Source organism: Trichechus manatus, unplaced genomic scaffold, assembly GCF_000243295.1.
Source record: "Trichechus manatus latirostris isolate Lorelei unplaced genomic scaffold, TriManLat1.0 scaffold00045, whole genome shotgun sequence".
Taxonomy (NCBI): domain Eukaryota; kingdom Metazoa; phylum Chordata; class Mammalia; order Sirenia; family Trichechidae; genus Trichechus; species Trichechus manatus.
In genome coordinates this window covers 9,577,625-9,594,844 of record NW_004443981.1, presented here as the reverse complement: position 1 = coordinate 9,594,844, position 17,220 = coordinate 9,577,625, and the positions used below count along the sequence as shown (strand labels likewise).

Below are 17,220 nucleotides of genomic sequence, written 5' to 3'. Positions count from 1 at the left end.
ATCCTTTCTGGTTATAATAAATGTATAACTGTAAGTATAGGTAATAAAAACCAAAAAACCAAACCTGTCGCCATCAAGTCGATTCCGACTCATAGCCACCCTATAGGACGGAGTAGAGCTGCCCCATAGGGTTTCCAAGGAGCGCCCAGTGGATTCAAACTGCCGACCTTTTGGTTTGCAACCAGGCTCTTACCCACTGCACCACCAGGGCTCCAGTATAGGTAATAAGTCTCCGTGAATTTTGTGAGCCATTAACAAACCCACAAGGGGCAGTGAGACGCTGAGTTAGATCAGGGTGGCTAATTCAGAGAAGGGCTGTGCAGGAAGTTTGTGAAGACCCAGCTCTGGGTGGCTGGGTGAGAGAGAAAGGCTGGGTAGCCCATGAAGAAGGATAGACATTCTAGCTTGTGACCTAGTCCCAGGGGGCTGGGGTGGGTGGTGGTCAGCTGGTCTGAAGTGTCACAGGTTGTGTGCACTCTTGAGCCTATGACTGGTACCCGGTGACCTAGCCCTGGGTGGCAGGGATGTTTTGACCTGGCTCAGGGTGGCTGGAGATGAAATCTGACCTAACTCTGGTGATTAGCATCAGAATGAAAGTGGCTGTCGATGAGGATCATGGAGATTTGGGAAGGTGAAGCCTGGATCCATTTCCAGGCAGGAGTTGATTCGTGGTGATCTTGACCATGCAGTTAGTGATAAAGGTGGGGTTTGCCCACCTCACCACTTCAGTAGTGCCGTTAACGACGGTGCAATACGTGTGACTCCAGTCTCGCAAAAACAGCAACAAAATGCCACTAAAAATATAGAATAAAATACAACAGGGATTACTACATTTGATCAAAGGATTGAGTGATCATAATGTTCATTTCTATTTTCCGTATTTTTCTTTATTGAGCAGAATATTGCATTTATAATCAGGGAGAAAATATATGTATTTCACAACCCTTCCTATGTGGGTCAGCGTGCAGCCCATACAAATCTGAGCGTCTGAAGGCCCCCCCACACCCCCCCCCCAGGACTTTAGATCTGGAAGGAGAATTGGAAAACACATTGCAGCATAGCCCCCTCATCCTCAGTAAGGAAGATACAGCCTGGAGAATGCGCGCTCCTGGGTCTCAGGTGGTCAGTGGCTGTGCAAGGCACTCAGTCCTGTGTGTGGAGGCTGGCCAGTCACAGGTTGCACTGGGCAGGGGCAGCCGTGCAGGCGTGTCCTGACGGGGGATGCCCACGGAGTACCACAGAGACACACGCCACTGAGTCTTCAGACAGATCCTCGTACCTGTGCGCACAGAGCAGGGCCGAGAGCCGTGAGCAGAGGAGCCGGGGAGTTGGAGGGACACTGCGGGCAGAGGGACGGAGGGTGTTCCAGGCCGAGGGAGCAGGGTGTGCGAGGGGCAGCCAGGCCAGCCGGGCCAAGTCAGGGAGGTCTGGGGAAGGCGCTGACCTTGTTGTCTCGTCACAGTGGAGGGATGCTGAAAGCCTGAAGCAAGCTGAGCACCCAGTGAGACAGTGGAGACAGTATTAGGGAGCACGTGCTGGGGGTGGTCAAGGAGTAGGAGAGTGCTTGCAGCTGTGGTGCATCCCCTGTGACCAGCCGTGAGTGTTCTTAGGTGCCGACTCATAGCGACTGTGTGACCGAGTGAAACCTTGCCCGCGCCTGTGCCGTTTTCGTGATCATTGGTGTTTGAGTTCATTGTTGAGCTATTGTGTCAGTCCATCTCATGGAGGGCTTTCCTTGTTTTCACTGAGTCTCTCCTTTACCCACCATGATGTCCCGTTTTTGGCGACTGTCCAAAGTAAGAGAAGTCTTGCCATCCTTGCTTCTAAGGATTATTCTGGTTGTATTTCTTCTAAAACTGATTTGTTTGTTCTTCTGGCAGTCACTGGTACATTCAGTACTCTTTGTTAGCACCGCAGTTTAAATATGTCCATTTTTCTGTCTTCCTTTTTCATTGTTCAATTTTTGCGTGCATGTGAGGTGGTTGAAAAGACTATGGCTTGGATCTGGTGCGCCTTAGTCTTCAAAGTGACGTCTTTGCTTTTTAATACTTTGAAGAAGTCTTTTGCAGCAAGTTTGCCCAATGCACTGCATTGTTTGATTTCCTGACCGCTGCTTCCATGGCACTGATCGTGGATCCAGGCAGAATGAAATCTTGACAGCTTTAATTTTCCATTTATCATGATGTTTATCTGTCCATTTGTGAGAATTTTTGTTTTCTTTATATTCAGATATAATTCATATTGAAGGCTGTAGTCTCTGACCTTTGTCAGTAAGTGCTTGAAGTCGTCTTCACTCGGCAAGCAAGGTTGTGTCACCTGCATGTCGCAGATTGTTAATGAGTCTTCCTCCAATCCCGTTGCCACATTCCTCTTCATATAGTCTGGCTTCTCAAATTATTTGTTCATCGACAGATTGAATAAGTAAAGTGAAAGGATACAACCCAGCCAAACACCTTTTCCAGTTCTGAATCACGCAGTAGCCCCTTGTTCTGTTCAAATGACTGCCCCTGGATCTGTGTACAGTTTCCACATGAGCACAATGAAGTGTTCTGGAATCTCATTCTTCACATTGTTGTCTATAACATTACAAAGGTCATTTCCGGGGCAGGAGAAGGGAGGAAGTGGTAGATCTGAAAGACATTTGTCAAAACGTGTTGGCCAGTTATATGCAGAGGAGGAGGGTCAGACCAAATGAGAGGGGGCAAGAAGGGTGGGGATGGGGTTCAAGGAAGCCAACAGAAGGAAGAGAGTGTGGCTGATGGCTGCAGGGTCACAGGGAAGTGCACCAGAGGCCAGGTGGGGCAATGTAGAGAGTAGGGGACACTGGCCCTGGGTTGCTACCGAGAGGACCCAGACATGCTGGCGGCCACTTGCATGTGGTCTTCTGGAGGTCACATGCAGTCAGAAGGAGGGCCTTGTGTGGGGCCTTCGCTGAGCGGCTGCTTGTTGATCAGCTATCAGAGGCTCCTGGGTGAGTGTGGCCGGGATAATGTTTCTCCTGTCCTCTCGTATCCCAGCAACGTGGGGTCCCCATCCAGTCACGCAGCCAGTGGGGACTGGTCTCGGTGACAGGGTCTGGAGCAGCAGACAGAGGCAATGATGCAGGCTGGCGTGGCAGCCCCACTCAGGAAGGATAGATCCGGACAGCCACCCCGGAAACCTACCCGAGTGTTTTCTTCGGCACGTCCCCTGCTGTTAGCAGGTGCTGTTTCTGCTGGCTGCTGTCAGCAGCAAGAAGGAATCAGGAAAGCATTCTCCATCCAGAACCCAGCACTGGCCACCTCACACCCCCAGCTCAGCTGTTTTCAAACACTGTTTAGCAGTGGAACCCATTCTACAAATTAAATCTTGTTCTGAAGTCAGCATGTTAAGTAAATAACAACAAAGCCGCTCCTGAGACTGCCCGCGTGCCTCCTGCAGGGGCTGCAGGGCTCCCTGGCTTGTCGGGAACCATTGTCCTGAATATCAGAGACCCAGAGGACAGGCCACCGAGTCCCAGAGTCGGTGTGGGGGATCTCAGTGTCCAGAGGAACCTCCCAGGGTACCTGGTCAAGGGGGGACCTGTTGTGGGTCACACACTGAATCGGGGCAGGTGCAGCCTGTGCCCAGGCTCCCTGACTCCTGGATCCCACTCCTTCCAGCATGTCCACCTCTCTGCTTTAAATACAGGCCTTGTGTCCACGCCGCCTTAAATTATAAGGAATGGACCAGAAGTGAGAAGAGGGTGTGCCATGGAGGGGGAAGCTGCAGAAGAACTGGATAGACAGTCACAGGAAGTGCACTACGCGGACATATGGTCAGGGCAGGCAAGCCCACAGCCCAGGCACCCCAGCCACAGCAGTGGGGCCTGGGGGGGTCTGGTCCTCAAGGAGAAGCGGAGCTCAGGCTGTGTCACGGGTGGGCAGGAGGGAGGCAGCTTTGGAGGGAAAGGCAACCCAGAACCCTCCCTGAGTCACTGCAACCCCGTGGGGTGGGTCAGGGCTTATTTCCCAAGTGGGGTGTGGTGAATGCACCTCCCTGCGCCTGAAACGTCCCTGTGAGTTTGACCCCAGCTCACGGAAGGCCTGTACCAAGGTGATCGTCCCCAGAAACGTGTCCTTAAGCTGTGCAGTTCGCAGCGTGTCTTTCCTCTTAGCCCAGGTTCACCCCCATTCTGGCTTATAGTCTCGGAAGAACTGATAGGAAACCAATTCCAGTGAGAACAGATGGATGTGTGGGGACGGGGTTCACACACTGTCCCCACCAGAAGCTTCTGCTCCTGAAGGTGCTCCCTGTGAGTAAGAGGCCACAGAACACGCGGGCTGGAGGGCCTGCCCTGGAATATTTAGTCATTTATCTGTAGGAGATGGGCGTGGTACCTGGGGGTGTGTGGCATGAGAGTAAACAACCACTGCATTTTAACTCAGAAACAAGCCTGTTTAGATTCCAGGAACCAGGCCCAGTCACGTTTCTAGCATATCTAGGTGAAGCAGCATTTGGACTGCTCCTTACAACTAAGTTGGTCCCCGCTGCTCCTCCTGAATGCACGGGGCATTCTCGCAGGCTGGGGGTAATCTGTCACGTTAAAATTTGGTCCTTCATGTCTAGTCAAAATCTCAGTGTAGGAAACAAAACTCTACCCAGAGGCCATAGATCATGAAAAAGAGTGTGGTGCATCCTGTGATACAGCGGCTTGGAATAAACCAGATACGGTCTCATTTGTTTTGACCTTTGAGAACATGGGATAGCAGCTTGGTTCTCCCCTCTCCTCACCCCTCATGAAGTCTTGTCAAGGGAAACTTTATGGCCAAGAAGAGCCCGTGCTCTGTCGCTGTCAAAGCATGAGATGTCATTCAGCACTCCCAGGTGTGTGTGCCTCCACCCAGGGGAGGGTGGGCTCCCTTATGTCCCTTCGGAAAGGAGCTGGGACCACTGCCCCCCTGTTCACACCCTCCCTCCTTCCCTCTGCAGCCCCCCTCCCTGCACCCTCCCTCCCTCCTACTGTGGCCCCCCTCCCCGCACCCTCCCGCTGCAGCCCTGGGTGAAGATCCCTCTGCCGGCCCCCCTGACCACAGCTCCACCCAGTTCTGTGCCGTCTTCACATTGTTGTATCCACTGTGTATTTTAAGTGCTTTCCAACCTAGAGGGGCTCGTCTTCCAGCACTGTCTCAGACAGTTCTGTTGTGAGCCACAGGGTTTTTGCTGGCTGATTCTGAGAAGTAGATTGCTGGGCCTTTCTTCCTAGTCTGTCCTAGTGTGGAAGCTCCGCTGAAACCTGTCCATCATGGGTGACCCTGCTGGTGTTTGAAAGATAGGTGGCACAGCTTCCAGCATCACAGCAACACACAGGCCACCACAGACGGGTGGCAGAGTTTAATTTATCAGTGGGGATAATTGTTTAGGAGAATTTAATCTGCTCCACTCACAAGTTAAAGGTTTAATTAGAGAATAAATGAAAGTGTATACTTTTAATTTTCCTACCAAAGGTTCCAGTTTATAAGCAGAATGACAAATGTCTTTTTCCTTCCCTTTAATCTGGAAGCATCTTCCCACCTCTCCTTGTCCTTTATGACTTACGGTTTTGCGGAGTTTGGGCAGGGGCTGTGTCCACTCTGTTTTCAGTTGTGCCCACACCTGCCCTCACCTGGCCCACACCTGGCTGCCGGCACCTGCCCTTCCCACCCCTGAGTCAGTCTGACCATGGCACAGGCTCTGACACGTCCTCCGTCCTTCAGACCTCCCGCCTGTCCTTCCTTTCTCCACAAATAACATTATCCCCAGCACCTCCATCCCTGAGGAAAATCCCTTCCTGCTTCCAGCCCGCCGGGGTCATCTTGGTGAGCATCCACTCCAGCCCCAACGACCAGATGCTTTGGGCAATTGACAACAAGTGGAACGTGCACGTCCGCACTGGGATCACCGACGAGATGCCAGTGGGGACCGACTGGGAGCACGTGCCAGGTACAGACAGTGGCTCCCGCCGCTGCCTTCCACCTGTGTCCAGGCAGTCCTGCGTATGGCCGAGCACCAGGTGGGCAGCTCCGTGGTCACATGGGGGGGTGCTGGCCCCCCTCAGCACCACTGTCGGTAAAGGCAGCCTCATGGTCATGTGGGGGTGCTGACCCCCACCTCTCAGCACCACTGTTTCTACTCCTCTTCTGAGGCATTAACACCTGTGGACCCGGCCCAGGCCCTCTCTGTGTTAGAACTTCCGCCTGGCCCTTGGAGCCCTTCTGTGGGCTGGTGGGCCTTTCCAGACCACCCAGGACCCTCATGGCCTTTGGCCTTCATGGCCCTGGGATCCTGCCCACAGGCTACCCTGTCCCCGGGCTCCTGCTCTGTCCCTTCCAGAGGGACCCAGATGTCCCCCGGGTCCCCCCACCCCTGGGATCCACAGGGTCAGGGGACACACCATGTCTGCCCACAGGGCTACAGGCCTGTCAGCTGACGCTGAGCACAAGGACTGTGTGGGCCCGCTGTCCTAATGGAGACGTCGCCCGGCGGTACGGTGTCACCGACAAGAACCCTGCTGGAGACTACTGGAAGAAAATTCCTGGGAACGTGTCATGTGTCACAGGCAGGTGCCTGGGCACGGGGAGTGCGAGGCTGCGGTGTTCCTCTGGGGTTATCGGGGCCTCTGTGGAAGGCATGGGGGGCTCTGGAAGGCAGGCTCGTGCTCTCATCCAGGCTGCTCCGCTGCCTTCCACCTCCCACGATGAGGGCAGCCCCCTGCAGGAGCCCAGCCTAGGGTCACACCTGAGGGAGGGCACATGAGGAGGCCCGGGCACTGGGCAGCCCCTTTATGAGGTGGAGAAACTGAGGCGCAGGTTGGGGAGCGGCTTGTCTAAGGTCTCCCAGCTAGAAAGTTTGGCCGTGGGCCAGTTCTGTGACCCCATCGAGCCCTGGCCCCAGGGAGGTGATGCCAGGCGTGTGACGGCTCTTTCCCTGCAGTGACGGCCGCTGATGAGCTGTGGGCAATCGGCCCCCCAGGCTACCTCCTCCAGCGGCTGACAAGAACATTCAGCCATTCACACGGCGCCCAGAAGGGCAGCCTGGCCACTGCCACAACCCACCCCGAGGACTTTGAGGATGAGTGGGAGGTCATCTGAAGGAGCGCTAGGGGCCGATGCACTCAGGAAGGGAGCTGCGACTTCTGCAGGGGCCACGGCGGGGCTGAGCCGCTCCCACGGACATGCCTCATCGGCCTCGTCTGGCCAGGCCAGCCACCCACGCTTGCTGTCATCTGTCTCTCTCCGTCTTATCCAGAACGCACAGCCTCTGCCAAGTGATCCCCGGCACCTCCAGGCGGCAGCTGCTTCCCAGGTGCGTGCACAGCAGTCCCCGCATCCTGCGGTCACGAGCTCATCATGGGAGGTCCAGGTTCCACTGGCGGGGGTGGTAATGGGGGAGCCTCTGCGTGGGGGGAGGCCAGAGCCAGGGCCAGTGGGAGTGGAAGTGATACTCTCAGCATTGAATGTTTCTCACCTCGGGGGGCCCATCGCCTCCTGAATAGACACAGGTTCTAGTACATTCCATGCTAGACTTCCACCTGGAGACAGTAGGGTACAGGGCTACACATGGATGAAGAACACACACCCACACATGCACACAGCGTACAAGCCGCACACACACCACAAACCGCACAGGGCAGAGCAGGGCTGCCTCCTGGAGCCCGTGCTTTCAAGTGACAACAATAAAGGCTAATGGATGCAAATGGGATATCTGAGTGTGCACGTGTGTGAACCTGTGACCCCTCCCCGAGGCAGGGACGGCACAGGGGCCAGTCAGGTGCGGGGGCTAAGCTATGTTAGCTACTCTAGAAAGATCTTAGCAAGGTCTTCACAGTGACATTTAGCAACACTGCTGGCGGGCACCATGAACCACAAGCATCCTCAGAGGCTGAATCTACTCCTTATTGCCTCTGTTGTTTGTTTATTGCAAACCTGTGTGATACCTCATCTGAAATCAGAGCTTACAAATTTGGAGAGACATATATTTTCTGATACCAGTGGGAGGCCTTTTGTCTTCCCGGCTTGTCCTGAGCCTGTGCTGCCTGCGGCTGCAGCGTCGGGGGCGCACCTCCCGCGGCCTCGGCTCACAGGGCAGTCCCACCCACTCCACATGCAAGCCCAGCCCCTTCAGCAGGCAGTTCCGGCCAACACCTTGGAATTTGGACCTGTTCCTGCTGTGGCCACGCCAGGGCACTGGCCCTTAGGGTCAGCCTGCAGTGCCCACCCCTCTCACTGGCATCTAAGCGTGGGGACCGGCCAGCCAGCTGCATGTCCACGCCAGCCCACAGCCCTCACCCTCCTGGAGGCAGCCCCAGGAGCACTCCAGGGAGCGCCGTTTTTAGCCAGCCTTTGGCCCGCAACCCATCACTCAATACCTGTTTTCTATATGAATGGGAGTGTGCTAGGGAGTCCCAGGCCATGGGAGAGCAATCAGTATGTTATCTGACAGGCAATAAATATGTTCTCTGACAGCGCCAGCCAGCAGGGAGGAGGAAGGAGTTTTCTATGTCCAGTGAGGACAAGAGGCTGAAATCCCAGGTCTGTCTTCCACTCAGTTTTGTACAAATAAGCTCCGTGATCACCAGGCGGCCAGCTAGGCACCTGGTGCCGACGGTGTTCTCCCAGACCGGCGGACGGTAGTGCAGTCCCACCCGGGTGTGGTCTTTGTGCACTTGTCTTTCTGGCTTTGATTTTTAGTTGTGCTTTGAGACAGTGCAATAAATAGACTTTTCCAAGCCAGCCGAGTCTGCTGTTTGAGCTGAGAAGGGGCCTCAGCAGACACTGCAGAGGCTGGTGTCCCCTCCCATGCAGGCAGGGGTCTGCCGCTGCTGTCTGCCCACCGCCCACTGCCAGGAGAGTGTGTGACTGGGCAGGACTTGGTGGCGTGGCCGGCGTGGGGTGTGGTCACTCCAGAGCTGGACCTGCTGCAGTAGCACCTGGGGAGGACGCCTGAGACAGTGCTGATTGTCTGCTCAGAGGCCTCAGGCCTGCTTTGAGGGGTTCATGTCCCTGGTTAAATAAGTCTCCATCCAAGAAACAAAACTGGGTACCAGAAGTGCCCAGTGGGAAAATTAGCACGCGAAAACGACCACACTTCTAACAGCAGCCAGACAGATAATGGGCCCGGTATTAAGAGGCTGAGCTTTAGGCAAGGCAGAACGGTTGAATCAATGAAGAGCATTCGACTGGGTACACGTAGGTGCCAAGACATCAGTCTTTTCCAGATAGTTTATAGGTTTAATTTCATTTCAGTCAAAATCCCCACGGGGATTTTTTTGTTGGAGGGAGACAGGAAGGAATTCACAGAACACTGTTAGCACCCACAAACCAGCCCCCTTGACTGTGCCAGGCGTGCCCTGGGCCTCACACGTGCAGCTTCCCATCTCCCCACTGGGCCCTGCCCCACGAGGCTCCGAGAGGCTCGGTGACCTGCTCAAGGTCAGGGGAGCCCTGAGACTGGAGCCGGTTCTACAGGACCCCAGACCTGTGCCATTTGCTGCCACACCGCCTCCTATTGGTCCTGGGAAGAGGAAACAGGTGAGACTCGCCCAGAGGGACGGCAGATAGGAGCCCTGTGCGGTCAGCATGTCAAGGACAACCTGGGCCCAGAACAGTCACGAGGACCAGTGAGATAAAGCAGCGGCACAGCTCTGTGGGGACGCCACAGCTCCGTGGGGACTCAGCATGATGGTAGTGTCCCCAAGGCAGGGGAGGGGGGACTGTTTCCCTGCTTAGTTATTTGGACAGAAAAAATCAGTCTAGCTCCTTTCCTCACATGGTACACCAAAGTACATTCTACACGGATTGAGGAATTTTAAATACTAGAGGAAAAGCAAATTCACGTCTGGTTTATGGATGGCAAGTATTTTCTGAACTCGAGAGTGATCGGAAAAGCCACAGGAAAGTAAGTATATGGACTTCATTTCTCCACAATGTAAAAATGCTGTAGATTAAAAACCCCACATAAACTCAAAAGGGAAAACGATTGCAATAGATGGGACTTCGATGTTGAGTATGTACCTTAAATGCGCGTACGTGTCAGCGGAGTCGGAGGGACAGAGACGCGTCTGGACAAAGGAGGTGAAAGGGCACTTCACGAAATGCCAAAGGCTGTCAAGTAATGAGCTTGGGGCCCACAAACGGACGAGGGCAGGGCCGAGCTCCATGCACAGGGACTGCCCGCTGACAACTCCACCCTTCTGGGAAAGGCAGCTGACTGTCCCTCCGTGGCCTTAAACACGCCCCAGCCAGTGAGCCCCACTGCTGGCGGTCTCCTCTCAGAAACGCATCCTAAGTCGGGATGAACGGAGTACAGCCTTATTTATCGTGAAATGAGGATGTTTTCACCCTGACAGTTCAGGGAATGGTGATGTTAGGTTTGGCACAGTCTGCCTGTGAAATAGTGTGCAGTTGTTAAAAAGCAGACGTACCTGGTGGTGGAGCCATCCCTTACATAATTTTATTGTATAGGTGTTAAATTTCCTGGCTGTGGTAATGGTGCTGTGGTTTTGGAGGAGATCATACGTGCACACAGCAGGGGAGGAGATAATGCAGTGTTGCAGGGGATTCAAGGCACTCTTCTGACTGCTCTAAGGGTGAAAGGTTTTATGATCCAAGAGGGGGTGCAGAAGAGGTGGAAGGAAACAAGTTCCCTAACAAGAAGCGGGTCACAGCGGTTGCCTGTCCTCCGTACCTTTTTGTATCTTTTGAATTTTGAGCCAGGTACATGTATTATTTATTCTAAAAATAAAGTGTAAAATCTAAAAACTTAGTCTTCTCTAGCATTAACTCTTTATGGTATCAACCGTTGTTCAATTGAATTTCACAAACACACCAAGAATCATACTTGCAAACTGCTTTATAACATAGGAAATGTTCATTTACAGTAAGCTTGAAAATACTAAATTGTGAGTGATATGATCTCATGTATGTAAAAAACCATGCACGGAAAACTTTTTAACTATATATACATGTAGAGAGAGAAAACCGGAAGACGGCACACCGAAATGTCAGCAGTGGTCGTCTGGGGCGGGGGGTTACGGCAGTTTGCCACCTCTTGACTTGCTACTAGACGCTTCTTTAATGTGGTCCCCTGTGCCAGGTGGGCCCCTGCCCCCAGGAGCTTCAGGGTGAGGATCAAGTGGGCAGTCAGTGTTTCCAGAGGGCTCAGCCCGCCTGCCCTGGTTGCTGTTCATAACCCTGGTGTTCTACCATGAGCATGAATGTTATCAGAAAAATTTTTAAAAATCACCAAAGATAGAAAATCTGGGATGATGGAAATGTCGGCCTTGATTGTGGGTGGTGGTTGCGTGCTTATAGACACTTGTCATAACTCGTCGAATGACCCTTAAAATCTGTGCATTTTAGTCTGTGTAAATTATGCCTCAATAAAAAAGGTATGGGGAACACCAGCCACTGCGGAAACAAGCTCGAATACGAGTAGCTTTCCCCTGAGCAGGCTCCCTGCCTTCCAGGAAGCCATCTTGTTCTGAGAAGGGTTGGGGAGACACGAAGCTGCTCTCCATGCAGTAGTTGAAAATCTGTCAGTTGGGAGGAAGGGCACAAGGGAGCGGGACATGGTGGCTGGGTGAGGTTGGCTGCTGAAGGCTGCGAAGCCCAGCCCGGTGGGAGGTGGTCCAGGGGCAGCCAGGGCGGGGCCGGAGGAGGAGGCCGAGCGGGAGGGCCGCGGTCCGCAGCCACCGCAATGCCGCACGGCGTTCTCTGGTCATTCTTCCAACGTACCCTCCCGCAGCTGTTCTCAGGCTGACTTCAGTGAGCCGGAGAGGTCACTGTCCTGGCCAGGCGTCTGCGGTGGGGACACTGGGCGCTGGGGGGAGGGGCTAAACTGGCCGCGTCCGGGTTTTCCTTAGAAACAGTCGGAATGAATGAACGAACGGACCAATGAGCTTCCGCCCAGAGGAGAACCCGGCTTGTCGGGGCACAGCCAACCAGCGTCTGCCTGGGCGGGCCGGCCCCTCTGCGGGTCTGCCCTGAGTCTTGCGCACACGTCCGCGGGGCAGGGGATGAGACTCGGGGCGACCTCCCGGGCCCCTCCGAACGGCTGGCTGGCAACAGTGGTCGCCAGATACCCCGGAGCCGGTTATGCGGCCTGTCCCTGGGTTCTGCGCCCTCGCCAGTGCGTCCAGGTGAGGCCAGGAGAAACGTGCGGGCATGGGCCTTCCCACAGGGTGGGTGGCCCTGGCCTCGCTCCGCCCACTCAGGGTTCTGGGCCTTAGTTTCCAACACCTTCCCTGCTAACTCCCATCGGGGGCGGCCCACCCCAATGATGATATCTGGGTCTAATGACCAGGGCTGCCCTCCTCCAGCCCCCTCCAAGGCATAGGGGCCAAGAGTGAGCCCAGTCACCGAGCTGAGGGACCAATCCCACAGCCACTGCTCTCTCCCAAGAGAGTTGCTTTCTGGTCCTTCACCTCTACCCCGACCTTGCTGAACCAAACACACCTCCCTGTCCCAGCCTTCCCTGCACCTTTACTGGGCTGGGCCCTCGCCCTGTGACACCTCCAGCTTCTCCTGCCTGGCCACCCTGCCATCTAGGACCAGCCCAGGTGCCTCCTCACCCAAGTGCCTGACACTGGGCTCCGTGGGGTCCTGTCCTGGTAGTTTCTGTCTCAAGGGGACCCCCCCCCCCGACCGCCAAGGCCTGAGTCCTGCCTAGCCAGCAGGGAGCCCTGGAAGTAGGGATAGCTCCCCACCGCATCACCTTCCCCAGGGCCAAACCCCAAGAGCCACCAAGGCTTGCTGTCCTGGGCCCCTCCAGAGACTGGACCCCCATCCCGCCCCATAGTGTCTGTCACTGACCTGAGGACCTGGTACCTCCTAGGAGACCGCAGGGGCTCTCAATATCCCAAATTTTGGGCTGGGAGAGAAATTAGTATCCACAGGCCAAGGTTCAGGGCAGGAGGCTGTTTAACTGGCCCAGGGCATGCAGCAGGAGCCCTTTGTAACTGGAATCACCCTCATCCTTTCCTCCCCCTCCATCCTGCCCACCTGAGGCAAGGTGTGACTGCGGAACCCCAAGGAAAACTGGCTGCCCAGCCATGTTGGATGCTCAAAGTTCAGTTGCTCTCGATGATCTGGATCCCAGTGGGGCCCCCAATCCCAGCCCTACATTTCCCAGAAATTGGGATTACATCCCATTTCTGGTAGGGAGATGGCCCCAAAACCCCTTGAAGGCAGAGAAACTGAGGTCCAGAACAGGGCAGGGGCTCATCCAAGGTCACCCTGAGAGTGGGTGCAGGTCCAGGCCAGAACCAGACTCCCCCAGGTAAGACCCTCCTGCTGCCCAGTGCTGTCCACACCCTCCCTCCTAAGGCCCAGCACCCTCTAGGCTCCCAGGCATGCTCCCCTCAGGAACACCAGGGGCGGGTGGCAGTAGGTGCCCCCAACCAGCTGGTCACTCCTTGCCAGGCAGACTTCCAGCCCTCAGCGCCTGGCAGGACACAGCGGCCCTCCCTCGGGTTAAATTTCACAGCCCTGCAGAATTCCCAGGCAGGGCAGCCTGGCCATCCTCCCTGGCTCCGCGGCTCCTCGGGGTGTGGCCCCAGCTGCTCAGCTGGGGGCCCTGTCTCCTGAGGATCCTGGTTGTATTCATTAGCTCCTTCGCTCAGGGAGGCACAGGGAGCCCCAAGGATCCAGCAGAGGCTCCGGGAAGTGGTTAACCCTGAGTCCCTGCATACCCACAAACACAAGTCTCCATTTCCAGAAACTTCCTTCAGAAACCGGCTCTCCAGGCTGCGGCAAGAGGGCACATCACAGGGTGATGCAGCCACACCCTCAGTCACTCACCGGTGTCACTTAACACCACAGGAGGCCAAGCCCAGGGGATACATGGGAGCCCACCCCAGTTCTGGACAGAGGGTGAGCCTTGGAGGAGGGGGAGGCTGCAATGTCTAGGGTGAGAGCAGCACGTGCCTACTAACTGGGGCAGAGCAAGAGTGGCAACAGGGACCAGTGTGGACCTAGGTGGGGCACCTGGGGGCGCTGCAGGGATAGCCACGGGGCAGGTGGCCAGTCTGTGGGGGGACAAGAAGAGGCACAGGCATGGGTGCTGGGTTAGAGAGAGGGTTCAGGCGGCTAGTCTGGGCTAGAGGAAGCCTGCACAAGCAGGAGAGGTTTCTGAGACTCAGGGCCCAACCCTCCAAGACTGCGCTGAGATCACAGGGCTGAGCCTCCAGAGCAGGAACTCGTAGGAGGACATGACCATGACCGCTCCTGCCACAGGCCTGCCCAGCCCTCCCCACCGCCCGGGGTCACGTCCAAGCTGACCAGGAAGTTTATGAGGCCCTAAATGACCTGCTTGCCTCTGCTGTGCTGACGCCTAGTTGGGCTTCCTCTTAGACCTCACTGGGTCTCTTGGCCTTGTACATGCTGGCCCCCTACATGGAAGCCCAGTCCGCCCCACCTGCGCCTGCTCAACTCCTTCGTGCTGTCCCTTCCTCTGGGAGACCTTCTGGAGGCCCTAATTCACGGTGGCAGGCCGATCCTCACCCTCAGGGGCTGGTTGGCGAGCTGAGGCAGGGCTGGCCCCTGCTTGACACCCAGAAAACCTGCTGCTTAGAGCCCAGCCTGACTACCCAGGCCCAGTACCACAGACAAGGCAAGACTTTGCTGCACAGAGATCAGTCTATGTAAAGTGTCGGGTGTAACGCTCAGAAAAATAATTTTCCCCACAAGCCCTGCCCCCAGGGCACCCTGTGGTCTAGCCCTTTCCCGTGAGGTCCAGCGGCTGCAGGAAGGGCGGCAACGGCAGCTCGTCCAGGGCCTCGGGGAAGCGGCCTGGGGAGATGGCGGTGACCAGCACCTGCATGGCGCGCGCGAAGAGTGAGGGCGGCGCCAGGCCCGCCAGCCACTGGAACTTGTCCTCGCCCAGCAGCCGCTGCCAGCGCAGCCGGTCACCCAGCAGCTCGCGGCGGGTCGGACCCGCGGCGCCCTCAGGCGTGTACAGCGCCAGTAGGTCCAGCAGCAGCAGGCGGTGCTGGCGCGGCTCCCCGGGGGCGGGGGCGCCCGAAGCCCCGGCAACTGGGCCAGCCCCGGCGTCGCGGCCCAGCTGGCGCAGTAGCAGCTCCAGTGGTGTGAGGCCGTCGGCATCGCGCAGGCCCGGCGAGGCGCCGTGGCCAAGCAGCAAGAAGAGGCACTCGGGTCGCGCCAGCTCACAGGCCGCGTGCAGCGCAGTACCACCGCCTTCCACGCGGCTGCAGCCCCGCCGGTCAAGCAGACGCGCACGCTCCTCGGCTGGGAAGTCGCGCACGGTGCGCAGGATGCGACGAAGCACGCCCACGCGGTTGTAGCGCACTGCCAGCGCCACATGCGGCCCTGGCGCGGCGCAGCAGCGGAAGCCGGCAGAGGGCGGCGCGAGCGCGCGGCGCGGGAAGGTAGCCAGCAGATAGTGCGCGTACGCCTGGTGGTCGTGCACGAGCGCGTAGAGCAGCGCCTCAGAGGGTGAGTAGGCGGTGGCACGGCCGCGCTCGTCCCAGTGAAAGGCCTCGCTGGCACGCATGTCCTCGAGCAGCCACACGGGCAGCAGGTCACGCACGGCCTGGTAGAAGGCAAACGACGACTTGCGGCACTGCTTCTGTGCCCGCGAGCGCGCCGCGCCCGCGCCCTCGGGTCCGCCGTCCGCGCCTCCCCCAGGCCGCCGCGCATCCCACGGCATGCTGGCGGCTAGGCGCCTCCTGACCTCACGACATGGGCCTCCGGACAACCACCTGCGGACAGAGGAGCTACAGTGAGGGGTCTGGGAAATGGAGGCCCCCACAGGGGCTCCCATTCACGCCTCATGAGGCCCCACCAGCCTGACCCCTTTGTCTGGCACCCTCCAACTTCCGCCCTTCCAGTCACTCCCCACTGCTCCCTTCTCTCCTAGGCCCTGAACCACTTCCGGCATCCTTGATCCAACTGCACCTGATCTCGCTCCCTGAAGTTGTTTTGTTCTCTGGTCCCTCTGCCCAAGATGCCTTCCCTGCCCCTGCCCTTACAGCCCCACCCACCTCAAGACCACTGAAACCCACCTCCCCAAGCCCTTCAGTCCTGCTCCTCACCCCTCTCCACCCCAGGCACCCACTGGAGGACAGAGTTCCTGCTCCCTCCTGGCCCAGGCCCATCCCACCTCTAGTAAAGATAAGAGATAGGGAAGCTGGTGCCTACCTCTCCTGCTGAGCCTAATCCAGACTCCAGCCCGGGCCCCTTGCCCCCAGCCCCACCTAAAACCAGACCATGAAGAGGTGCTTGCGGCCCTAGCACGGCCACCCATGCCTGAGTCACTTCCAGCCAGGCTCTAGACGCAGACCCACCTGGTTCTGCAGAGATGGGTATGTCACTGTCCCTTGCTGTGCCTCAGTGTCATCATCTGTAAGAAGAGGGGGAAGGCTGTTAGCCCCAGCTGGGTAAGTCGGGGCAGTGGCTCCAGCACTTCACCCACAAACACGTTCAATGTTGGCCATTGCCCCTAGAGCTCCTGGGGGGAAGCAGAAGGGTGAAGCCACCCTAGAGACTGGTGTGCACAACACTTGACAGTTTGCACAGCCCCGCCGGGTCTGCTGCTGTCTGAGGCCTCTCAGCCACTGGATGAAACGGGTACTGCCGTCCTGTTGAGAAGAGCTTGTCCAAGGTCACCAGGCCTAGTGCCCAGGCTCCTGCCTCCCATTTTGGAATCATCCCAGACGTGGTGGGGCCCCCGAGTCGCAGGGAGCCCTGCCCCTGCCCTCCGCGCCCCAGCCGCTGCCTGTGCCCTGGCCCCGGAGCCCTGGCCGCGGCCCAAACTTCCGACTGCTTTCTCTCAGGTCACAAGGGCCTGGGGCAGCGGAAAGGCCGGTCCGCACACCCCGGGCCACTATCACTGGTGGTAACTGAGTTGCAGAGTGCGGCGCAGCGGGGGCCGCGGCCACAGCGCCCCTCGAGGCAACATCGCGACTGGAGTCTCCTTCCCAAGCCTGAGCGCCCCAGGTGTGAGTGTGGGCACGCGTGGGGCGCCGGGCGGTTACGTAAAGTTCGGCCCCCGCGTCACTGGGCAGCGAGTGGCGGCCGCGGCTCCTTGACTGGGTAGGGGGCTGGGGCCGCCGAGGGTAGCGAAGCGCTTCTGGGCGCCTGCACGCCCTCCCGCGACACGGCTGGACGGGGGCAGGCCGCAGGGGGCGCGCCGGAGGCCAGCGAGGCCGGGGCTGCCCCTGCGTGTGCGAGTGCCCGGGGCAGAGCGGGTCCCGCGGTCAGGGGC

At 57.4% G+C, this 17,220-nt stretch overlaps 2 protein-coding genes across 2 annotated transcripts in view; one reads left to right on the top strand and one right to left on the bottom strand.

The window, feature by feature from the left end:
• The window catches only part of TECPR2 (tectonin beta-propeller repeat containing 2), a 111,841-nt gene extending 104,584 nt beyond the window's left edge, over window positions 1-7,257 (top strand). Inside the window, exons 18-20 of the mRNA XM_004376710.2 lie at window positions 5,799-5,940; window positions 6,407-6,556; window positions 6,931-7,257. Of these exons, the coding sequence (XP_004376767.1) occupies window positions 5,799-5,940; window positions 6,407-6,556; window positions 6,931-7,088 (450 nt within the window). The 3' untranslated portion in view covers window positions 7,089-7,257. The remainder of the gene's footprint in view (window positions 1-5,798; window positions 5,941-6,406; window positions 6,557-6,930) is intronic.
• A 7,357-nt stretch (window positions 7,258-14,614) lies between these two features.
• On the bottom strand, window positions 14,615-15,694 carry ANKRD9 (ankyrin repeat domain 9). The gene has a single exon (XM_004376709.2). It carries the CDS (start codon window positions 15,661-15,663, stop codon window positions 14,710-14,712), a length of 954 nt encoding a protein of 317 aa, XP_004376766.1. The 5' UTR covers window positions 15,664-15,694; the 3' UTR covers window positions 14,615-14,709.
• Window positions 15,695-17,220: the final 1,526 nt, after the last annotated feature.

Excerpts from the sequence above, each read along its gene's own strand:
- ANKRD9 (XM_004376709.2), bottom strand. The coding sequence starts at position 15,663 with ATGCCGTGGGATGCGCGGCGGCCTGGGGGAGGCGCGGACGGCGGACCC.